A 25,513-nucleotide genomic window follows, 5' to 3' on the forward strand; every position below is an offset into this window, starting at 1 on the left:
ATAGTTGGTTCAAGGAAATAACTGGACACATTTGGGAGCCAGATTTCTGCAGAATACAAAGAAGGGGTACCTGACTGACCTGTATACTATGGGACACAGTTCTTCACGGCATTCTTTTCCAGGAATGACCAGCCAATGGCATGGGTGTAAATGTACTTGTCAGACTAGAACTGAACTAAAAGTTTTAATGAGAATATGTGCTGCAGCAGAGCTTGGTGGGGCACACCTTTAATCTTACATTATCGGGGACTAAGGGGGCCTATCCCCTTGATAGTCCCCTCCCAGGGTCCAGGAAGAATCTACAACCAGCTGATAATTTAATCTTGGATGTTAGGAAATGAATCTTTGTTCATGTAATTCCTTAGTCTATACACTTTATTTTCCATGTCAGTTCTCTACAAGCTTCTATTCTGCTCTCACACCTAGCTCCTTTCTTGTCTGATTTATCTCTACATTTATCTACTGTCTGCTCTAAGTTCTATCTTAATTCTCTCATCTTAATTCTGCTCCATCTATGTTCTCATCCATCTAGTTCTTTCCCATCTTAGTTCCTCTCCCATCTCCTTCTCTCTCATCTTCTTCTTCCCCATCTGGCTCTTCCTCATCTTCCATCTTGTTCCTCTAGTATTCTCTTCTAGCCCTTCAATCCAGTTCTTCCCATCTAGTTCATTCCTCTCCAGTTCTTACCCATCTAGTTCTTCTCTTCTCTTTTTCTCCGTCTCATCCTCAAATTCTCTCCCCAGTCCTCCTGTAAGTCTCCTCATCCCTCTCTGTTCTGTCCTCAAGTTCTCCAGGGTATTCAGTTATAAACCCAAGCAATAGCAATCCTTTGGCAGAACAAGGTCACCAGGCTTGAATTCCCACAGGGTCATAAAGGCAGATAAGAGTTTTCCTCAGGCAGTGACCACCAGGATTTCTTTTACAACCCAAAAGGGGAATGGTAAAGGAGGAGGTCAACTGAGAACTAATGATCAGTTAGTGTATAAAAAAGGGAATTATGTTCCCAATCTACATTCCTAGAAGTGGTTAGGTAAGAAGTTAGGAGTCTATAATATTAGTAAGTGCTGGGGATGTCTTTCTGTATGCTGTAAATGTGTGTTGCTCTGATTGGTCAATAAGTAAAGTGCTGATCGGCCAGTAGCCAGGCAGGAAGTATAGGCAGGACAGAGAGAGAGGAGAATTCTGGGAACAGGAAGGCTGAGTCGGGAGATGCCGCCATGAAAAGCATGATGTAAAATATCGGTAAGCTGAGAGACACATGGCAAGGTATAGATTTATAGAAATGGGTTAATTTTAGATCTAAGAACTAGATAGCAAGAAGCCTGAGCCATTAGGCCAAACAGTTTAAATAATATAAGCGCCTGTGTGTTTATTTGGGTTTGAGTGTCTTTGGGCCCGGGTAGGACTGGAGAAAACTCCAGCTACGAGTAAGGCTGTATAAGAAAGGAGGGTCTCACCTTAAATTGCACAAGAAATAAAGCTACCACCCTGGCCTGGAGACAGGTGTTGTTTCCATGAGGGTGTTGTTACCTTAGTTCAGGAGATCGTTTGGCCTTGGATGCTTGATGGGTTTTTAAATAAACACACTGTTAGGAGTTCTTGGAACCACACATAGCATACAAGAAAATCATTGGAATTGGCCAATATATATATAAAAGCTAAAATATCACCAAGACTTCTTAAGCCATGACTTGACCTTTGGAAAAGTCAAGGACTTTTCCAAGCAGTAGCTTTTGTGATAGTAGCCGATTTTCCTGTGGCTTGCAGCAGTTCCAGTATTTTGTTAAGTTTAAAAAAAAAGGAGAATGCTTAATTCTCTGTAGGGCAGCAAAAAAATGTGGATACATTTAAATTTGGAGATGATTTGAAAAATGGAAAGTAATGGTTAATTGATATTGATATTTAATCAATATTTGTATCAACAGTATGTATTTATAATCCATAAAATATTTTTATAATCTTTATAGATGGCAAGCTGAGAATAAGTTCAACCATCTAATAGAAATAGTTGTATATATAGATGGAATATCTCTGTCCTTATAATGGCGCAGAGGAATAACATAAAAATCTGTCCTTAGCTAGTATGGCATAATATGGTCAAATGTGTCTAAATACTATGATTCTGACTTATCAAAAAGAAATGGTTAGTTTGGAACATTGACTCTATCTATGAATCTTTGATTAGTGATACTAATTTGGTTAAACTGTATTTTAAAGAGGCATTGTTAGATAGAGTTACCTTAGTTAGTCATGAGCATCAGTGGGACCAAGGCTGCAGTAGAAACTGACCTAATAATTTAAGTTTGTAAGCAAGGTAATAGTAACTCATATAGCTATGAGAGGACAGTAATAACCTGTGTCAGGGTATATATAGCAAGACTTACATATAGAACAATTGTGAAAAGTACATGGGGGACTATCTGATAGTATATACATTTCAGGATCATGGCCAGACTTTATACAATTGATAACAGCATTTTTAAGGGCAGTCAGGCCCCTGGGCTGGAGAGACAGTAACAGAAAGAGGGGTACGTGACAAAGGGCTGTAGAAATCGTTCATGGTCACTTCCTGCGGAGATGGGGGCAAAGCTGAGGGTCTTGAAGACTGGAACACAGCGGAAACCCAGGAAGCGCAGGTTGTTTCAGGCTCTGTGAGACATGTGTAGCAGGATTTCCTGTCTCATGGGCTGGATGGCAGGATGCAGGGCTAGGCCGGACAGCACATCCGTGTGGGCTGGAGGATGGGGTGAAGACCTGCAGCTAGACAACATGTCCGTGGTCCATGGTGACAACCTGTAACTCTTTAGATGATTAGAATTTCTGCTGGAACAAATATATGTGTTAATGGTAGAACATGCAGTTAAGGAGGAAACTTTTTCTCTTAGGTGTACATATGGAATATTAAATACATGGTTAGCAGATGAGAGAAGCAGGTATGAGTTCAGGGAGAGGGAAAGCTCCCCACCAAGAGGAAAAAACATTATGAGTGGGAGACATAAATTGTAGTCAGGTTGGATTCCTCCTGGTCCGTCTCAGCTAGTGAATGTTGGTGAATTTTGATCTCCTGAAGCTTATAAGAACCTTCTTCAAAAGACAAAATTTTTAGACATATTAGCAATATGATAACAGTGGTGAAGTTTGCCAGAGAAAAGCTATGTAACCTTGGAGTCTCAACAAAACAGCAGGATAGCTAGAGAATGAAATCTGAAATGTGTCATTTATATAGACCTCAAATCTTGTTTATCTTTGATCAAAAATAAGAAAATACATTTAGAACAGAATTATTATTTATAATCATATTTATATAAGTTTTATATAATTGATGAACAGTTTATCAAAAGGATCTGGAATTGTATCAATTTATTCATAAAGTCAAAACACCAAATTAAGGATCTATAAGTAAATAACAGCCTGCAATCAGACTGACTGCTTTAGAGCATCTTTGTCCTGCAGCGGCCTAGATTATAGTCTGACCAGGAAATGCAGTATTCATAAAGGCAGGTCAGTGTTCTGTGAAAATAAGTAAGCATATCCTCTTCCTGACATTGTGAAAACATCAGGACCTTTTAAAATACCAGTGAGAAGGTCCTAGAGGGTCAGGTGTAATTTTGTGTCTTGTTCTGGGGGTGATAAGGAACGCTGTAGTGGGAGAAATGAGCAGTTAAGGACCAGTATTAAGAGCTCTTGAAGTATATGTAAGACCTCTGTCCATATATGAGCTCTAGGCATTCCTAAAATTGAAAAGCAGTGAAATAAATGGTGTATTATATTTCAAAGCCATAAATTATAAGGACGTAAGCTTCGTGGGTGAGCTTCCATATGGAGAGAATTTGACATTGTTGGATAGACATATGAAAAGGTGCTAGTCTATTCTGTAGACTCATCTGCCAGTCTATAGACTCATAAGTTTTATAGTTTGATATAAATATAATATTGCCTGTGTAATATATGTATTGCAATATGTATGTACATATATGTATATATACATGCTTATATATTATATATTATTAGGTTGAGGAACTGTGAGGGAACTGTAATTGACAGTTAGTTCTGATTGTTGTTAATCTGTACCTATACTGAGGAACTCTGCCCAATAAAATTAGTCCTGGATAAACAGAACTTGTATCTCTTGCTCTGTATGTCAGCTTTGGTCTCCATCATGGCAGGGTGAGTAGGCAAGCTAAAAGTGAAATGCTGAGAATCTTTAGGGTAAGGAGGTATGGTAAAGAAGCAATCTTGTAAATCTATGACAATTATTATTTTGATTTCTAGGGGTGGCCATGGGAGATGGCAAGCCAGGCTGTGAAATTCCTCTCAGCTTTAATAAATTTTATGTAATTCCTTAAGGCCTTGTAACAGTCTATAAGCCTGATTTTCCTAAATAAAAAATATTGGAGTGATTTAAGGGCTGGTGGGGACTTTATATGCCCAGTATTTAAGTTTTTCCTCCACCAGACAGGTAGCAGTTACAACTTCTTTCATATTTAAAGGCCATTGCTTAACTAATAGAAGCATCAGATCTCCAAGTAATGGGGTCGGCAGTGGACAGTGGCCCCTAGGATAAATTTTGATATCCTAGGCCACGTCTGTCATTTCTAATTTCTGGAATAATGGGCTCAATTATGCCCTTGGCTTGTTTGTTCCAGTTCTTTTAAGTTTAAAACCCATCTACAGCATTTGAGCTGATATTAGTCCTTAGCAGAGATCAACAATGCATGTATTAGTTGCAGCATGTCTCTTCCCCACAGAATGTTAAGTATGAAGGGGATGACATATGGGCAGAATATGCCATAATTTTCTCCATCTGGCCATCTTAATATTCCTGAGCTTCTGGCTACATGATTAGCTTGACCTAGGCCTGTAAGATATGAAGGAGTAAGAGTCATCTTAAGTACTTGGGCAATCTTTTCCTGAAATGTAAGAGATGTCCGTGCTTATGTCTAGCAAGTCAATTATTTTCTTTCCCTGTATTTTAAGCATTCAGTTGGCCTGGAATATTTAATTTCCTGAACCCAGAAAGCCATATCACTAGAATCTAAACCAGCAGCTCCCTTAGATGCTGCCCTGCAGGAATCTGAATTGTTTTTGGAGGGAGTTGTACAATGATCTTAATCTTCCAGTAAAGTCAGAATTGCACATCCCTGGTGTAGCTGAAGTTTTCCAGTGTCCCGCCCGCTCCACAGCTGCTCAGACCGAAGTAAACACACAGAGGATTATATTAATTAAAGCAGCTCGGCCATTAGCTCAGACTAACTATTGACCAGCTCTTACACTTAAACTCAGCCCATTCTGTTAATCTGTATGTCACCACATGTTCTGTGGCTTTACCTGTGTGCCATTACATGCTGCTCCCTGGAGGGCCGGCTGGTGTCTCCTCACTCAGCCTTCCACTTCCCAGAATTTTCCTTGTCTGTTTATCCCGCCTATATTTCCTGCCTGGCTACTGGCCAATCAGCATTTTATTTATCAACCAATCAGAGCAACATATTTTCACAGCATACAGAAAGACATTTGCCTATCATGCTGGGGCAACATTAATACCTTGTACAGCAGAGGAGCTATGGCCTATAATTAGCCCCAGTGTCCCTTCTGGGGAGGTCCATAGACTCTTGTATTAAGGCATACATAAGTCCACTTCTAAAGCCTGTATGTATATATCTCAGACCTCAATTTAAAACTTTATCCATAGATCTAACATAGGTGTACATTCTCAGTATCTCTAGGTCATTTACTGAGACTCAGGTATCGTTTATAACATATCTAGATGTTCATGTGTTATATTTCTCTATCCCAATGACTTGCACTACAAATATAATGAGTTATTTCTTAACATTCTTAAACATTTTTATATCTAATTCTTTATATCCTCATATCCTTAAAACTTTACATCTAAAAGCATTTTTGTATTTAATTCATCAGGAGAGATAGGTGATTGATTACTGAGAGCAGCCAATGTGGTGAATTCCTTTAAACAAAGAAAGAGTCAGAGATTATTTTGAAATCTGCGTGGCGAGCTATCTTTTATTTGAAGTTGGATAGCAAGGTAAATTATCTTTAGACCTGGTAAATGGGGATATAATCTAAATGATCTCAAGGTGTAGTTTAGGCAAAACCCTGGCAGTAAGAGGCATGGCACAGTCTAAAGTGGGAATTGTAAACATTTTTTTAATGCCAGGGGCTAAGTAAGGAATTTATTATATTAATATTCAGCATACTTAGCATGTATATAAACATAGTTTTGTATACATTAGAGAATTTGATCATTATTAAGATGATCAAGCTTTAATGATTATCTTTAACAGCTTATAATTTAAGTACACCTTATCCTTAACAGTTTATAGTTTAGGTCAGCCAATCAATCAATAATTTGCATTTCTTAATTATCTTTAGTTAAAGTCAACTTATTCTGAACAATTTATAAGTTAGTTGCCCTTATAAACTTAGAATTTAAGTTTTATACCTGTCAGGTTTAGCCTTAAAAATAATAAATTTGCGGCTGGGTGGTGGTGGCACACGCCTTTAATCCCAGCACTTGGGAGGCAGAGACAGGCGGATCTCTGTGAGTTCGAGGCCAGCCTGGGCTACAGAGTGAGTTCCAGGACAGGCTCCAAAGCTACACAGAGAAACCCTGTCTCAAAAAACCAAAATAATAATAATAATAATAATAATAATAATAATAATAATAAGTTTGTACTGAAGTTATTTTAATATAAGGAAATCTTATTCAAAAATATAGTATATAATGAGAGTAACAATTTAATAAATCCTTATGGTGTATCATGAGATGAGATAACCATAGTAAAAACCCAAACTAAAATGGAGAACTTTTTTTCTTTTTTTTGTAGCAGCCGATTTGGACAGTGTGTATCAAGCCAGAGAGCCGCAGGGAATGCCAAGAGGAGGGCAGGGGTGGAGACACAGGCTGAAGTGAGCTGAGATGCAGACAGTCAGGATTAGAGAGAAAAAGAAGGCAGATGCTCAAAAAAGAATTAAGTATGTACTTAGGTAGGATTTCTCGGTCCTTCAGACATCTCTGAAGTCCAGGAAACCCATAGGATTTCCAGATCATTGTTCTTCCCCATCTGGCTCTTCCTCACCACATGAGAGGCAGAAGTAGGCAAATCTCTGTGAGTTCTAGGTCAATTTGGTCAACATAAAAAGGTCCAATCAGGCCGAGGCTACATAGTGAAACCCTGTCTCAAGAAAAGCAAGCTAGCTAGCTAGCTCACAAATAACCAGATGATGCTGCTGGACAGATGTCATGATGGTTGGGAGCACTTGTTTGCTCTTGTAGGAGAACCAGGTTCAGTTTCCAGCACCCATGAGAGGCTGCTCTGAAATGTCTTTAGCTCCAAATCCAGGGCATGTGAAAAAGGACTTTGGCCACCAGGGCACACAGTTTCACAGTTTTAGTACATCATTATACGGCTTGTAAGGAGGGAGAATGGAGGTATATAGGCAGACATGATGCTGGAGAAGCAGCTGAGAGTTCTATCCAGATCCACAGACCACAGGAAGAGAGAGACACTGGGCCTGGCTTGGACTTTTGTGACCACAAAGACCAAACCTTCAGTGACACACTTCCTCCAACAAGGCCACATCTGCTAATCCCTCTCAAGCACTGCCATTCCTTGATGAACAAGCATTCAAATATAGGAGCCTATAGCAACCATTCTTATTGAAGCCACCACAGGAACTTACTTGGTCTGATCTTGTATGCCATTTATATGGGGTCTGTATGGGGGTCTCTGTTGGTGTCGCCCATGGACATGCCATAGGGTTTTAAGAGCAGAGAACAAAAGGACTGAGCCACAATATGAAGAGAATGAGTGTTGTCTTAGTAGGATAAAGCCAGACTGTGACATCATGTGGAGGCCCATAGCTTCTCTGTGGTGGGAAACCATCAGTGCCCATGGTAAGAGTTGATCCTGATGAGACAATGTCATTGGAATTCAGTGGCTTGAGACACTTGTCACTAAGTGCTTGTGTAAGGAAGGGCTGAAGAGCAGACTTAGGTTGTGAGTAGACCCAGGAGAAGTAGGAACCATGACAGCTGCCTCCCTGGATGCTTTACCACAGCAGCCCTGCCCCAGATGTTCTCCACAGCAGCCCTGCCCCAGGTGTTCTCCACAGCAGCCCTGCCCCAGATGTTCCTCCACAGCAGCCCTGCCCCAGATGTTCCCCCACAGCAGCCCTGCCCCAGCTGTTTCTCCACAGCAGCCCTGCCCCAGATGTTCCTCCACAGCAGCCCCAGGTGTTCTCCACAGAGCCCTGTCCCAGGTGTTCTCCACAGTAGCCCTGCCCCAGGTGATCTCCACAGCAGCCCTGCCCCAGGTGTTCTCCACAGCAGCCCTGCCCCAGGTGTTCTCCACAGCAGCCCTGCCCCAGATGTTCTCACAGCAGCCCTGTCCCAGGTGTTCTCCACAGCAGCCCTGTCCCAGATGTTCTCCACAGCAGCCCTGCCCCAGATGTTCTCCACAGCAGCTCTGACCCCAGATGTTCCTCCACAGCAGCCCTGTCCCAGGTGTTCTCCACAGCAGCCCTGTCCCAGATGTTCCTCCACAGCAGCCCTGCCCCAGATGTTCCTCCACAGCAGCCCTGCCCCAGGTGTTCTCACAGCAGCCCTGTCCCAGATGTTCCTCCACAGCAGCCCTGCCCCAGATGTTCCTCCACAGCAGCCCTGCCCCAGATGTTCCTCCACAGCAGCCCTGTCCCAGATGTTCCTCCACAGCAGCCCTGTCCCAGATGTTCCTCCACAGCAGCCCTGCCCCAGGTGTTCTCCACAGCAGCCCTGCCCAGGTGTTCTCCACAGCAGCTCTGACCCCAATGGTCTTTCTTAGGTCACACGTCTGTTCTTTTAGTCTTGTAGTCCTATCTTCACATGATTGGCGTAGACATCCCACTCTGTTGCAGGTGACATTCTGGGATAAGCTCTCTGACAGCAAGGAGAGCGGAAGGGAGGAGATGTCACAGTGGACTGACCAGGAAAGTCCTGAAAGCATCAACTTTAGGTCCAGTTTGCATTCTCATTTTATACTCCAAGACCACAGGATGAAGCAGGCCAGCAGGAAGATTCTACAGATGCATATGTGTCAGTCAGTAAATTGCTAAGGGCAACGACCCAAAGGTTCAGCTGTTTCTCCAGGTCCCTCTGTTCAGGTAGTAAATGAAGTCACACTGGGCAAACAGGCAGTACCAGCAGTGCTGTAAGTCAATCATTAAATCAATCAATCAATCAGTTCCTAACCATTGGTCTATTCTACCATGTTACACTTCATTCCCTCCTCTTCACTTTCATAACACATTATGAATTTTTCTTGAAGAAACTGTTTTGTTCTCCTGGGCTGTGACCTGTATTGTACTTCATTGGCTCCTGTTTGTACCTGGAGCCTTGATTCTTGCCAATAATATTTTGACATTTTCTCATTCTATTCCTGCCTGATTAGCATCTGTCTCATTCTGAAGAGAGACTATATTTTCCTGAATAATTAAATGTTCCTTGATCTGAGTAAGATCCAGCTATGTTGAACTTGGAAGCGTATTGCTGCAGCAACAGTGACCGTGGACCTGTCAGGGTCATTGAATCAGCACTGGTAAAGCAGAGGGCATCTCTTATTTTGGGAACTTAGGGGATGTAAGTATTGCTGGACCTCGCTTCCTAGGAGCACATCTAAGTCAGGGGCGGAGAACACCAGTCTGCACCTGGACACAGGTATAAATACCCTTGGGGCAGGCACATATGTGCATTAGGAGATGCTGCTCTTTGAACTGGTCTGGTGCAGATCTTTTCATTTCCCACACACTGGGCTTTTCCTATGACCTGAGCAGGTGGCCCGGTTAAACCTGTCCCTTTTATGTTGTTAGTCAGGCTTCAGCTAGTCCTTCCCACTCCAGCATAAGGAACCTGGCTTGCACATAGCATACCCAGCAGTCCTGACCTGGGTAAGGAGCTCATGGCTGGCATTTACTAAACAGAGCATCTACAGACATGTCTTTCCCAGAGGAAGGACTTTTCTATGGTCAGTTTCCATATTATTCCTCCTTGGTTCCCCCAACCAAAGGTCAGTTAAGGCCTTAACACCTTGTCGCTCTGAGGGAGCTGCCTCCCAGGTCCCTTTCATGATGGAGTCCATGGAAGACCAGTATTTAAGGTAAGACCAATGGTTGCTCCACAATCGATCTTGTGTCCTCTGAACAGTTGTCCACAGGATGTCACTCCTTGGGGCTGTCTGCACAAGGAATTCCAGTCTGCTGTGCTGTGTGGTCAGTTCCACCACAGCATGATGGGGTTGGAGGGATGATCCACGCTGGCCTGGTCCTCGGTAAAAGCAACATCTGAAGGAGATGAGGCAGAGCTCTGGGGTCAGTTAGTTATGCTGATGGTGTCTAGGAACTGGAGTTGCTCTGGAACAAGGTTGCTCTCCAGACTGACTTCTGTGACAGGATGAAGAGGCTGAGGGAGGACTGCATGGATGCCTGTCCTTGGGATGGGGAAGGACATCAGGGGGCAGAGCAGGACTAAGCCATCGTCTCCATCTGGAGGTCATTTTGAGCTGGGCAATTTCAGACTGGTCTGTGTTGGCTCTCACAGTTCTTTCCCCTAAGACAGATCTATCACCACAGAACAGGGCCCTTAGAAGGTCCAAGGAGCATCCAAGTCCATTTGACACAGAGAAAGGAAAGCTATGGAGAGCCAGACGAGCTTCTGACTTGTACACAGTTGGCTCCTCCTGTCCTCGGTGAGGCCCTTTTAGTTAAAGCACAAACCAGTGACCAAACCCAGTCAAGGCCGGGCACAGTGGTGAGTGCCTTTAATTCCAGCACTAGTGAGGGAGAAGCAGGTGGATATCTGCTGTGGATCTCGCTCTATATAAATAAAATGCTGATTGGCCAGTAGCCAGGCAGGAAGTATAGGCGGGACAAAGAGAGAGGAGAATTCTGGGAAGTGGAAGTCTGAGTGAGGAGACGCTGCCAGCTGCTGCCATGAGAAGCAACATGTAAGATAACGGTAAGCCACGAGCCACATGCCACATGGCAAGGTATAGACTTATAGAAATGGGTTAATTTAAGATGTAGGATCTAGCTAGCAGAAGCCTCAACCATTAGGCCAAACAGTTTAAATAATATAAGCATCTGTGTGTTTGCTTGGCTGCAGGACTGGCAGGTGAGAGAGATTTGTCCTGACCATGGACCAGGAAAACTTCAGTTGCAGATACATCTGTGAGTCAAGTCCAGTCTGGTCTACAAAGTGAGTTTCAGGGCAGCCAGAGCTCGTAAGTGGGACCCTGTCTCAAACAAAACAAAATAACAGTCCTGCTCCAGGGCAGATGGAACACTTAAATAAACCATGGAAGGAAGGGCACAATCTCAAACCACTAAAAACCCGAGGGTCTCAGCAGGGTCAACACCTCCCCCCAGAGCTCACCCACAGCATCACACTACAAACTCAGAGGGACCTGGTCCAGTGCCAACCTCAGAGAGACTGTTTGCAGTAGGTGAGGTCACAGCATGGGCCTGGGCTAAGAGAAGATAGAGCCCAGCCCCAGGGACAGCCCATGCCAAGCTCTGCCCGCCTGGAGTCTGTCCTCCTGATGGACTTCCCAGGTGAGCCAGCTCCAGGGACCCGGCTCCTGTCACCCCAAAGAAGGGCTTGTCCCACTGGAGCAGTAGCACACAGGCTTTGTTCTTTGGCACAGAGAGGACCCAAAAGAGAAGAGCCTCAGTGGGGACACAGGTTTTAGGGTGCAGATGGGGCTCCCTGGAATCTACGGTTGGCATCACTCACTCACCAAGCCTTCTAGGTACCTCTAGCTTCCCTCCTGCTCTGTCCTCAAATTCCTTTTCTTCCCTCCACTGTCCTGGTGTTGCTGTGGATGCAGTAAAGACACAAACACTCTGAGCCCCACAGAGGGGACCAGGGAGGGACCGAAAACACAGGAGCCTCTCAGAGTTTACATGTCACAGTCTACAGAGTTCACAGGGTGAGGTCACAGACTCCAGCACTCTGTACAAATCAAAGTGAAAGTCCCCTGCTGTGGGATGGTATGCATGTCAAATTGCTCTGATTGGTCAATAAATAAAACACTGATTGGCCAGTGGCCAGGCAGGAAGTATAGGCGGGACTAACAGAGAGGAGAAAGGAGAGAACAGGAAGGTGGAGGGAGACACTGCCTGCCATGCCATGACAAGCAGCATGTGAAGATGCTGGTAAGCCACCAGCCACGTGACAGGGTATAGATTTATGGAAATGGATTTATTTAAGCTATAAGAACAGTTAGCAAGAAGCCTGCCACGGCCATACAGTTTGTAAGCAAAATAAGTCTCTGTGTTTACTTGTTTGCGTCTGAGCGGCTGTGGGACTGGCAGGTGACAAAGATTTGTCCTGACTGTGGGCCAGGCAGGAAAACTCTAGCTACAGTCCCTGGTATGTCAGCCTGGATTCTGTGCAGTGGGCATGGACTGCGAGCTGCCTTCCAGCTTGGTTCTCTCCTCTTGGGCAGCAGCTGTGAGCTTTGTACACAGTGAGTCAGCAGGTTCTGCAGTCTGAGATGGTGTCTGCACTGTTCCTGCTTCATCGCTAACAAAGGGAGCCCAGACTAGAGGGAATGAGACGCTTCCTCCAGCCCCTGTCAAAGGAAGCCCGGGGCTCAGTCCTGAAAATCCACCCAGGGCTCTGGGTTAGTGGGAAAGGAGGCAGCTGCTGCTGACAGGAACCAACTGGAAGAAAAGTTGTCTCGACTCCAGGAAATCCTGCGGAGGACTCCATGCATTTCAGGAGGATTCTAATGGGGGCCCAAGGGTGACAGATCCTTGGAACCAACTTCAGAACCATATGATTCAGAAAATACCGAGTAAACTCATCCACTTATGGATGGACAGAGAGAGTGGGATGTTACACCATAGGGCGCCGTCCATAAAGATCACATTCTGTCTTCTGTGGTACCATCAGTGCAAATGGTAATCTTTGTGTCAGTGAAGTGAGCCAGGCACAGGAGCCATGGGGAACAGGAGGAGGAGAAGGCTTGGTCCCAGCACCGGGGTCCAGGTTCTCACTGTCACTGTGCAGATCTGCATTTCTCCTGGGTTGGCCTTGGGGACTGTGTTGTGGGCCCTTGACTCCTAGAGCAGGGGACAGGCTGGGCACAGGGCTGGAGAGGCCTGTGATTTCCTGCCCCAGGATGTTAAGACTTGTAAAATTCTGAGATTTAAGTAAATTGGTGCATCCATTGGTTGGTTGGTTGGTTGATTGATTGCTTTACTGTGACAGGGTCTCTCTATAGCCATGGCTGTCCTGAACCTTTTTGTAGACCAAGCTCACCACAAACCTACAGAGATCCACCTGCCTCTGCCTCCTGAGCACTGGGATTTAAGGTGAGCACCAGCATGTCCTGCCCAGGTCCATAGATTTTATAGACACATCTACAGAGCCTGGCATGACCTCCTTCACCAGTTATTTGTCACATTCTGTGGAGTGGCCTTAATGTCACACACCACGTTTCCTGGTAAACTGTGCACAGAGCTTTGTGTGAATGGTTCATGGGAACAGGTAGTGCCTGAGTCCTGGGGAGGGTGGCAGGCTGCTGGGGACCTCTGCAGGGTGAAGGGACCAAAGTTCCTTCTCCTCTGCTTGAAGCACACAGAGACCATGCTGCCCTGTGACTCCGTGTGTTAGCTCTCTCTTATGAGGGAGTCTCTATTTCCACAGTTTTAGTGACTTGGTTAACTGAGATCAGAAAAAAACAAGGCAGACATTGTAGATATAAATGACACACGTTTTGCATGTTTTCTTTCTGACTGTGGGATTAGCTTCTGTCCCCAGTCTGTCTCCCCTGCTGTGAGAACGTCCTCTGCCCAGAGTCCTCACTGTCCACTGTGCAGGGCTGAGGTTCTCGGGGGCCGACTCAGTTATCAGATCCACAGAGTCCCTGTTCCACCTGCCTTGGCCACTCATCCCCCTCATCTCGTCAGCTCCTCTGTCACCACAGGGTGAGTGCAGGACAGAGGGAGGGGCAAATTAAATCTCTTCAGTTCATGACCCTCTGTCATTATTTTGATTGTGATTGCTACTCATCCCTTACTGCAGTGGATTTATTAACTTTCTCACAGGAGTGTGTCCACATAACACATGGGGTGTAGACAGGGGTCACTGCTCTGCTGGGTTCTGACACAGGCTCTCACTGGAGTCTTTTTCCCAGCAGAGAAGGGGGCACCTGTATTGAAACAATGTATGACTTCACACATTTGTGTTCATATTTGGACTCTAGATTTAAACACGAGAGACAGGAAGAGCAAGGGGACCACTGGGGGAGGGGCAGCAGGAGAGGCAGGACAGGGAGACTAGTGAGGGTGAAATGACCGAGGTGCCATGACACACGTGTGTGCAAACACCACAAACTAGCTGAGCACCGAGGTGCATGCCTCTGATCCCAGAACTGCAGAGGTGGAGGCGGGATGATCAGGAGTTCAAAGCCAGCCTTGGCGACATAGTGAGTTCGAAGGCAGCCTGAGTTCAATGAGACCCTGTCTCACCTGTTTAAATCTCAAAACAAACATCTGCCAGGGAAGACAACAGAGGGTGACTGAACCTGGAGTCGAAGGAGCTGACATCCTTTGCCATCCCCGCTGTGTGATGGAGGAGATGCTGGAGCACATGGAGCCGCTGTGGACAGAGCCTGAGCACAGTGCTGCTGATGCAGCTGCACAGACGATGGCCCTGGCCTTCAGACACCACAAACCTGGGGACGGTCACAGCCTCGCTGCTGGTCACCCTCTTGCTGCTGGTGTGTGCTGGGTATTTTGTGCAGCTTCTACTTTTGTCTAAGTTCTGGTTTCAACAGGAACTGTTGGGAGACAGCATCCTAGGAAGGAGGCCGAGAGCCTTTGGGTCTGAAACTGGAGAGTACCCTGCAGTCTCCACACAGGACAGGATCCCACTGCCAGCCAAGACTACTGCTGAGGAAGACCACTGAGCCCAGACACAGTACTTCATCAGGAAACAGGGCTAGGTCATTAAGCGCCTCTGACTTGACTTTGAAATTTCCCAAGACCCTGATGAATGTTTATGATTCCAGTTATAATCTCAGCTTCCACAGCGCAGACCACCGAGGGGCGGAGCCACCGCTGAGTGGTCCTGAGCCTCTCTGCAGACCTGAGCAGAAAAACGGAGGTAGGAAAATAAGTTCTTACAAGCTGTCAAAAAGAAAAAAGAATAATAACCTCATCAAAAATTACTCACCTGTAAGCCATAGAAGCCTGAATGGAATTAAACTTAAACTGAGCCATTACACGTTCATCTGAAATATTTCTGTCTCCAGGTCTCAGCTTCACACATCGACTCCTGGGCTCTTGGTCTCCCCCGCCCCCCCCCACCCTCTTCTGTACGTCTATAAATTTTTCTGGTATGAAAATAGTTTGGTTAGTCATAAAATACAGCCTTTCCTTGGCATTTTAACTTGCCAGAAATTGGAATTCACCTTCTTAAGTCAACCAGGTGACAGTCCTGTCACTGTCCCATGGTTTACATGTGACTTTGCAGCTTGTCACTGTCTCATTCCCTCACTGATGTGTCAGTTGTTGGTGTCCAGTACATGGGGTTAAATGGCATTTAAAAATATCTTCAAGGGCCTGGAAAGACAGATGTTCGCTGTGATCCCAGCACCAGGTCTGTGTGTGAAGGTGTGGCTCACATCTGCCCTGAACTTCAACTCTAGGCACTGACACCCTCTGGTGGTCTCCTTGGACACTGCACCCACATGGGGCTGCCTGTCCAGGACAAGGGATGCAGCTGAAGGCAGGAGAAACCTCCAAACCCTTGGAACTGGTGAAACAAATCCAAGCTGAGAGGCTGGTGTCACAGGTCACGTGTGGAGAAGGACGATCTGAGACACTAACCTGCTTTCTGCACAGCTTTCTGCTGCTGTGGGACAGAGGTGCTGGTGAGCCTCCTTCAGGACAGGCTGTGTCCCCACACTGGGGACACTGAGGGCCTGTGTGGGAAATGCAGAAGCTGACTGACACATGAGCTCACACTCACAGCTTACCCAGTGTAATTCCACATGTTCTTCACATGTGCACAAGGCTTATGGAAAGAAAGGAAACCCAGGATGAGTGGGTGGGGGGGCTGAGGGAAGGGGAACTGCGAGGGGAAGAGGGAGGGGAACTGCAGTTGGGGTGTAAAATATGAGGGAAAATAGATTGAAAAATAACTTAAATCTTAAAAACCTGTTTGAACAAATGTATAACACTCTCTCTGAGTGGAAGAAGAAAAAGAAAGAAAAGGAGCTGAATAATGCATGGATGAAGGTTTCCGGCTCCACCAGGGATCCAGACATCCAGGGCACTGGGCACCTTAGGGTCTCACACGCTGCTTCCAGGGCTCCTGTGTCCTCTCCTGCCACACACAAGGCTGGACAACTGTCCAGGCTGTCACAGGAGCCCTGACCTGCTGCCATCACCGCCTTCCCAGGATGAGGCTGAGGTCACTGAACAAGAAGATCACCTCCCTCTGTGTGCCACAGGATGGGGAGTCAGATGGACAGAGACTTGGGGTCCCCTCCACACCTGCCCTCCCACTTCAGTCTGACTGATGGTGGCAGATGCTGCTGCTTAATTCTCTCACATCCTGTGGTGCTCTGAATAAGAATGGCCCCACAGGCTCACATGCTTGAGTACTTAGTCAAGAGGGAGTGGGGATCTTTGAAAGGATTAGATGATTAGAGGGATTATGGGTGTGGCCTCTTGCAGGAAGCATGTATCTGGGGGTGGGCTTTCAGGTTTCAAAATACCATACCAGAAAGCCCTGCATGGGAGAAAGCCAGCCAGGACCATCTCAGCTACCATCCGGGCACAGATCCAGTGCTTTGAGTCTGTCCTCCCAACTTCTACTCCACCTACAAGCTGCTGGAGCACATGGAGGAGTTGGTCCTGCAGATCCAGAGGTCATCACCGGATAGGGCTGGTCCTAGGCCCACTGACTGCTCTCAGCATGGAGCTGTTGTGGCTGCAGCCTGTGCTGCTTGCCCTGCTGGGAGAGGGAGAGCTGGGGCCTTGGTGCTGTCTGCAGGCTAAGAGCACAGACCTGCAGCCTGGTGAGCCTGGGGCAGCTGGCACCGAGGGCAGAGCGGTGTGTGGCAGCCTGGAGCTCCCATAGAACCTGCCCCTGGGCACCCTGCCTAGCCACACGGTCACCCTGACTCTGGGTAACAGCAGGAGCTCCCAGACCAGTCTTGGTGATGGTCAAGTCTTTATGATGTGTCAGAACCAGAAACGCTGAACCAGATCAGGGACTCATTGCAATGAATATTTGTATGTAAAGCTGTTTGGGCAAAAATACTGTGTTACACACTACGGTTTCCAATGCCACTACGGTGAACACATGTGTGATGGAGAGGTGGGAAAGATGGAGGAACAGAGCAGTGCATGAGCAGTGGAGAGAGGTGCAACTAGAGACTCAGCATCAGGACGGGCGTGAGAGAAGGCTGAGGTCCACAGGGGAACATGTTCTTGCCAAGTAGCGTCAGCATGTGGTGTGCAGCAGCCTGGGGCAGCTGCAGATGCTGCCTCTTCTCTGTCCCGGCCCCCAACACACTGCCCAGCTGCATGATCACCCAGGGTCTGAGCAACAACAGGATGTCTGAGATGAAGAACTGCTGATAGTCTGGATTGGACCTCCTTGAAAGATGTCCATGGTCCGCACTGCCCCCTGGAGGCCATGTTGATATCTGCACTGTTGCCCTGGGCCATGATAAAGCCTAAAGTCCATGCAGATGCCCATGGCCTGAGCTGCCTCTCTAGGCCATGTTGATGCCTGAGGTTGGGGGCAAGGTGGACATCCATAGTCTGCGCCACTGCAGGAGGCCAAGCTAGAGTCTGTGATCTGGGTTGCCTCTGGAGGCCATGTCAATGTGTGTGTGTGGCCTAAACTTCTGTTATGCCGGTTTTGCAAGTCCCCTCAACAAGACCACCAAAGAGCCGACTTCCATCCAAAACTCCATTACGTCCAGTGAAGGAGGAAGCCCTGAGCACTTATTATAAGGGTTTATATAGGAAAAGTTTACACGCTGTGGGTTACACATCTTAGTGTATTAGGGTTGGACAAGGGAGGTAGGTGTGAGGTAGTTCTTTGAAGTTATGTAAGTGTGAAATTAGTAATGGCTGACAGGATGCAGGTATCTATGCAGATGTACATTTTTATTCCCTATATCCTGTTTCACTGGGTCCAGGACATATACATCAGATTTATTGTTCCAGTCTAAGTTCACCTACTGGTCAGCTTCTGGGTTCATCTATAGGTCAACAGATACCTTGAGATGGGGGCCAACTGGTTTTCCCCTTCACTGCTACTGCCGAGGGCCATCTCGGGGTCTGGGGCCCTGCTGCCTACAGTGGCCCTGTTGATGTGAGTGGCCTGTGCAGCCACCTGAGGCCATGATGATCTCTGTGGTCCATGCCATCACCGAGAGCCATGTCTTTTCTGGGATCCTACTGCAGCTGGGGGCCATGTGGATGTCCATGGCCCATTTTATCACTGAGCAAGTGTCTGTGCTCTGTGCTGCAGCCTGAAGCCATGCAGATGTCTGTAGTCTATGCTGCCACCAGGAGCCATGTCTGGGTCCAGGGTCCTACTGTGACCATGGGCTGTGTTGATGTCCACAGCCTGCGTTACCACCTAGGGCCATGCAGATGTCAGTGGTTTATGCCATCGCCTGAAGCATGATGTCTGTGTGTCATGCTGCCACTGGGGCATGTAGAAGTCCAGGCTCCATGCTCCCACTGACCGTAAAGAAAAAGGAAGCTATTTGTGCAGTGATATTAATGACTGCAGACTCACAGTTGAGAAAGAGGGACATAGAAAGCTTCAGTGACAACCCCTACTTCCCTTGCAAAAAAGTAACAGCATAAACAGTCAGCCATCAAGAGAGCCCTTAAAACTGGGACAAGGATGCTGAAGTGTAGCTCTTCACAGTTGATAGCGTCTGGTGGGGGTGCAGGGGAGGAAGGATTTAGTTTTCTCTAAGGGGCCGACCACTGGGAGTTTTGTTTTTGTTTGTTTGTTTATTTTTTTCTTTGTTTTTTCAAGACAGGGTAGGTAGGTGGTGGGGTGTTGCTGAGACATAACTGACCATGTTTGGGGAGGATTGTGGAAGGATTCAGAACTTCGGGCTGGAAAAGCCATTGAGTGTTCAAAGCTTGACACTGTACTGGGGAACACAGAAGACAATGCTGAGAACAGTGCAGACTAGGGACTGAGGAACGAGACAGCGAGCAGTGTCCTCCATGGTGTCGGCTGCAGCTGGAGCCTCCAGGATCCTGCCTCCAAGGTCCTGGATCCCTTGCATGGATTAAAGGGGATGGATGGACTATGATGGGGAAGTGTATGCTCAAATAAACCCTTTCTCTACCAAGTTCATTTTGGTCATTGGGTTTATCCCAACAACAGAAAACCCAAGGAAGACAGAGGTGTGCACCGGCCTCACTCTGCTCCCTCTCAAGCCCACTCTACCCCACTCTCTCCTCAGCTCAACCCCACTGCTCCCTAGCCCTGGACCAGCACCCACAAGTTAGCTCCCAACCATCTGTACAACTGCAGGGGATCAGAATCCCTCTTCTGACCTAGGGCAGCGGGAACCATGTGTTACACATACCTACATGCAGGCAAAACCCTCTCATACATTAAAAAAATATATATATGTCTTTACTTTCAAAGCTTAAAAGTGTTATTTTCTTATTGTATCACTCTGAGTGTCCACAGCTATGTAAAGACATTAAACATGACAGCTCTTCTGTGTAGCTGAAAAGTTGGATTTTTCTCCCCATATACTTCAACCAAAATGACGGTTGAATGCAAAATGAGGCAGAAAACTCCAGTGACCTTTTAACAAAATGGACAAAAAGAGGATGTGGAAAAAGGTAAAGTGTAAAAAGATCCATTCGGGCTGGAGAGATGGCTCAGAGGTTAAGAACACAGGCTGTTCTTCCAGCAGTCCTGAGTTCAATTCCCAGCGCCCACATGGTGGCTCACAACCATCTGTAATGAGATCTGGCGCCCTCTTCTGGCCTGCAGGGGAAAAAAGCCTAAAAAAAAAAAATCCATTCTTCTACTCTGTTGTTTTTTTTAGAAAATGGTTATTTCTCAGACAAAATATCATTTTCTTAACACACAATAAGATAATTATTTAAAAATTAATTAGGAGGGGCTGGAGAGTTGGCTCAGTGGTTCAGAACAATTTTGCTCTTGCAGAGGACCTGGGTTCAGCTCTCAGCACCCACACAGCTCACAACCACAATAACTCCAGTTCCAGAGGATCTGACACCTCCCTGACCTTCACGGGCTCCAGGCATGCATTCTGTCCTCTCACCTCACTCTCCCCACTGCCTGACACCAGGGTCACCTCGGCAAGCTCCCACTTCAGTGAAGACACGGAGCACATGGACAGGTCCCTGCCTCAGGGTGAGAGAGTGGAAGCCTCGGGGATCCTGACTGATGGGACTGGAGCAGGACTGTGCAAGTTCAGCATGCTGGACCGTGAGGGTGAGAAGAGTGTCCCAGTACCCAGCACTTTTCAGTCTGAGGGACAACAGTGGATGTGTGTCACCTCTGCCACCACATTTCAGGACCCTGTCTGCAAGGACTCCAACAGGCTGGTGTTCTGTGAGGTTTTCAGTACAACCAGGAGCCTCTGAGGTCCATGTGAGGCACACGTGTACTCTGTACAAAGGTAATGAACACGGAGGGCAGACAGCAGCCCTTGTGCAGAACACAGTATGGATTCACTGCCATGGAAAAGAGAAGCTCAGTGTTTTGTCCTGTCCAAGGCTTCCCTGAGCTCCTAGGTCAGCATTACTGTGCTGTGGGATCAGAGGCTGAGGCAGACTGAGTTTCTTTGTAGCTAGAGTCAAGAAGACATGCTTGATGACAAGGTCATGGTTGCCCCATGGGAATTCCACACAGGACCCTCTGAAGCCATCTGTGTGGAGATCATGTTGCATCTTGTATGTGACGACCCTGAAGTGACCCAGTGATTGGTCCGAAGCCCACTGCTGGGGACTGGGATGGTGCAGGCTGCTGTGCCAGTGTGGGCATCAAGGCCAAGTGCAAGGAGAGTGATCTGAAGTTCACAGAGGGAGGCTGTTGGAAAACTAAGCCAGTGGCACCAGGTCCACATTGGAACCAGGGCCTGAGGGGTGTCCAGACAGTGCCTGACAAACAACCGGATTCCATGAGGCCCACATACGTCAGGTCTCACAGTGGAAAGCTGTCTCATAAAACAAAAGAAAGCCAGGCCTGGTGGTGTATGCCTTTAATCCCAACACTCAAGAGGAAGAGGAAGAAAGATCTCTGAGTTTGAGGCCAGCCTGGTCTACAGATTAAGTTCCAGGACAGCCAGGGCTACACAGAGAAACCCTGTCTTGACAAACCAAATGAAACAGAACATAGATGTGGTGGTTTGAAAGAAAATGGCCCCCAAAGGGAGTGGTAATATTTGGAGGCATGGCCTTGTTGGCAGAATGTGTTATTGTGAGGGCCGGCTGTGAGGTCTCTTTTTCTCAAGCTTCCCTCATGTGACAGTCAGTCACTTTCCTGTTGCCTGCAAGATGCAGGACTCTCAGCTCCAGCACTATGTCTCCCAACATGCTGCCATGCTCCCATCCATGATCACAGTGGACTGAAACTCTGAAACTGTAAGTGAGCCATCCTTAGTTAAGTGTTTTCTTTATAAGAGTTGCCATGGTCATGGCGTCTCTTCACAGCAACAGTAAAGCCTAACTAAGACATTAGATTAGAGTATATGTGTTAATTTGTTATAAGAACTAGCTAGAAACAAGCCTAAGCTATCGGCCGAGCTTCCATAATTAATAATAAGTATCCATGTTGTGATTTGACAGCAGGGACAGAGAAAGTCTCACTACAAATGATGCTCAACCTCCAGGCACATATTTCTACATAAGACCTGAGACAGCTTAAAAAATGTTTCCAAACATACAAAAATGGAGCCAAACATGGCTTCCTAGTCCTGCAGCCTCTCACGTGGTACAGAAATGCAGCTCATGGCCACTACCTGCAGGCTTGAGCCACCAGTGAACCATGAGCTAAGCTACTCGGTGGTTTAAGGTTTTGCTCATGGAGAGAAAAGGTTACAGATACACAGTAAAGCAGGTTCAGACAGATAAAACCTCTAAACAGGTTACAGTGTGTTTAACAATGTGCATAAGTTTAAGAAAAATAAAGAAAAAAATACAGACAGTCCTAAAAAATATAAGCAGTTTTAAAAAATAGTCTTTAAAGAGAGAAGTCATAAAAAATAAGCCATGTAAAGATGGGAACAATGATAACACAAGGAGTCATATGGAACTTTATTAATTTTGAATTTTTTGATTGCTAATGAACAAACTACAGCTCCTGAGAGACACTGGACTGTGGAAGGGACTCCTGAATTAAACCAACCTATGTACTTTAGGAATGCCTTAACTTAGTCACCAATAACAATCAAACTTATGGTCATGTTAGGTGTGCTTTCAAGGTCTTACAGAGTTGTGTTTTAGATAGATAGCTGATCTTGAAACACTTTAAAGACCTACAAAATATGACATTTAAAATGTTATAATAACTTAACCTTTTTCATGACAATGAGACACATCTGCTCCTGGCAGAACCAATTTACTTCAGAGAAGATGATGGGTATCGAAGAAACTCCATATAGAGTTTGCTTTCAAGGTGGCAACAGCTGTGGGATAATGCTCTGGTACACTGTAGAGATTTGTTACTTGATTGGTTTGATAAAATGCTGATTGGCCAGCAGCGGGGAGACTAGGAGAATTCTGGGAAGAGGAAGGGTGGAGTCAAGGACTCACCAGCCAGATGCAGAAGAATCAAGATGAAAATGTTGTACTGAGAAAAGGTGCCAAGCCACATGGCTAAACATAGATAAGAATTATGGGTTAATTTAAATGTAAGAGCTAGTTAGTACTAAGCCTGATCTATTGGCCAAGAATTCGTAAGTAATATTAAGCCTCCAACTCAATTATTTGGAAAGTGGCTGCTTGGTATTTGAGAGTTGTTGGCTGGACACAGAAACTTCCACCTAGAGCAAGAATAGCCATTTGGGCAAGAAACTGGTCTTGTCTTAACTGCTGACTATGGTGATGTTTTATTTGTATTAAAATGTTATTTGTATGTTAATAAATAAAGTTGCCTGGGGGTCAGAGCAAGCCATAGGAAAGCCAGGCGGTGGTGGCGTATGCTTGTAATCCCAGCACTTGGTAGGCAGAGCTGGGTAAGTCTCTGTGTGTTCAGGGATACAGCCAGCATTGGATACACATGCCTTTAATCTCAATACCAACCACAGAAGACCTGGAGGTCTATACAGACAGGCAGTGATGAGGCAGTCATGTGGTTGGGTTTACAACCAATGAGAAGGCAGAACAGGAAGTCTATATAAAGACTTTAACACAGGAAGTAGCTCTTTTTCTGAGAGGTAGGACCACCGCAGGAGGAAGGGTAAGGTTTTAGCTCTTAGCTCTGACCTCTTGGCTTTCTTCTTTACATTGGTTCTGTGTTTCTTATTTAATAACACAAATGGTTACATCTATAGCTGACAGTGTGCTATACAAACTGAACAAGCAGGACACAAAAGAAAAAGATCATTGAACTTTGCCAAGACAAGGTGGGACAGTCCTTCAAAAATTCCCACCTCACAGAAAAGTCTGTCAGATAATCTGGGCCAGTAGGCTGAAGATGGATGTCCTGGCATTACAGAAGAACCCTGGGGTGACTCACCAGGCAGCCAGATGTCTCTGTCATTTTATAGTTTTGGAAGTTGCTTGCTCAGCACTTTGTTTACTCAGGTGATATTATATCCTTCTTGGTTCTCTGATGGAGTTGAGGACTAGATAGTTACAGTTACAGTTTCATGTAGTCATGATAGAAAGTAAATTAGGTACAAAACTTTGGATTCATGAAGAGAGGACAGATAATAGAATGTTTTCCAATAAATTTGCCAAATATCAATGAACTGGAGATTGTAAATGTATTTCTTACTTGGTAATTGGTCTTATTATGTATATATATATTGCATTCTTAGAGTTAAAACCTTTCCTCTTAATTTAGACAAAGGAGAAATGTTGTGAAATAATCTCTTTGTACTCTGTGAAGAAGCATCTCTCTCATTTGTTCAATAAAAAGCTGAACAGCCAATAGCTCGTCAGGATTTCCAGGCACAGAGGACTCTGGGAAGAAGAAGGGCAGAGTCACCAGGAGATGTTGAGGAAGCATAACATATAGGAGAAACTAGAGATGTTGAGCAATCAGCAATCATGGGCTTTACAAGGTAAAGGTAACCAAGCCAGGAAAAAGAATGTAGATTAAAATATAGGGGTGAATTTAAGTTATAAGAATTAATTAGAAACAAGCCTAAGCTATCTAGTGAGCTTTCATAATTAATAATAAGTCTCCATGTCTGATTTGGGAGCAGGCTGGTGGGACATTGTAAGACTAGCTACAATCTTCACTCACACTTTATGAGCCGATGAGATCAGGGAGATGAATGTCCCAGGTGTGTGGGACACTGTATCTGGTAACAGTTGGCTCCTGAGTTCCTCAGGCCTGTGCGGTATGGACCCTGGGCAGAGGTAATTCTCATGGCAGAGGTACACACCGGGGACTTGAGGTTTCATCCCTGTTCAGTAGTGTGGAGAAAAATTAAGTTTATAAATCTTTTCTTTCTGTGGATTTTGAGTTGATGTCTTCAAATCCCAGCCACACATAACTGAAGTAGAAAGTGAAAGCAGAGGACAGTGTGATTCCAGTACGGAGAGTCACAGATAACACAGGGTCAAAAGTGCTTGACCAGAGCTGTGAAAACTCCAGTCACCTCCCGATGCAGGTGTCCACGGCAGCCCCACACTGTCACCAGGACTCCGACAGCACCTGTTTCCGTGAACACTCATTTTAAGTGCTGTGTGTATTTTATCTGGAAACTCCATGCTCTTAGGTTTCATCCTGACTAACCTGAGGAGACAGTTGTCCTTAGGCGGCTCAGAGACACCATGACACACAGCGCTCCGTCCCGCAGCACAGGGTTCAGCAAAGTCTCAGTCCCCGGGCAGTGAGGTCTGGGGTGGGAGCCCAGGGCTGGGGATCCCCAGGTCCCCAGTTTCACTTCTCCAGCTCCTGACCTGTGTCGGGTCCTTCTGCCCGGACACTGATGACAAATGTCCTGTTCTCACCCCCATTGGGTGCCGAGATCCCGGAGAACCAATCAGCGTCGCCGCGGTCACGGGTTATAAAGTCCAAGCAGCCCACGGAACTCAGACGCCCCAGATCCGAGATGGGGGCGATGGCTCCGCGCACGCTGCTCCTGCTGCTGGCGGCCGCCCTGGCCCCGACCCGCGCGAGTGAGTGCGGGGTCGGGAGGGAAACGACTCTGCGGGGAGGGCGGGGGCGGCCCCGGGGAAGCCGCGTCCCCGCGTCGCCCAGCCAGACCCTCCCGCCCTTCTCCACCGCGTCCCGAGCCCC

At 46.3% G+C, this 25,513-nt stretch overlaps 2 protein-coding genes across 5 annotated transcripts in view; one reads left to right on the plus strand and one right to left on the minus strand.

The window, feature by feature from the left end:
* LOC114687930 (vacuolar protein sorting-associated protein 52 homolog) overlaps positions 1-25,513 on the minus strand; it is a 93,869-nt gene that overhangs the window by 50,600 nt on the left and 17,756 nt on the right. The window lies entirely within an intron of this gene.
* Positions 25,282-25,513, plus strand: part of LOC114687933 (H-2 class I histocompatibility antigen, Q10 alpha chain-like) — a 77,303-nt gene continuing 77,071 nt past the window's right edge. For 2 of the 4 annotated variants that reach the window (XM_037199764.1, XM_037199766.1), the window contains exon 1: positions 25,282-25,392. In XM_037199764.1, the coding sequence (XP_037055659.1) occupies positions 25,326-25,392 (67 nt within the window). In that variant the 5' untranslated portion in view covers positions 25,282-25,325. The remainder of the gene's footprint in view (positions 25,393-25,513) is intronic. The other 2 variants (XM_037199763.1, XM_037199765.1) reach the window with 1 other exon arrangement.

This window comes from Peromyscus leucopus, chromosome 16_21 (genome assembly GCF_004664715.2).
Source record: "Peromyscus leucopus breed LL Stock chromosome 16_21, UCI_PerLeu_2.1, whole genome shotgun sequence".
NCBI lineage: Eukaryota > Metazoa > Chordata > Mammalia > Rodentia > Cricetidae > Peromyscus > Peromyscus leucopus.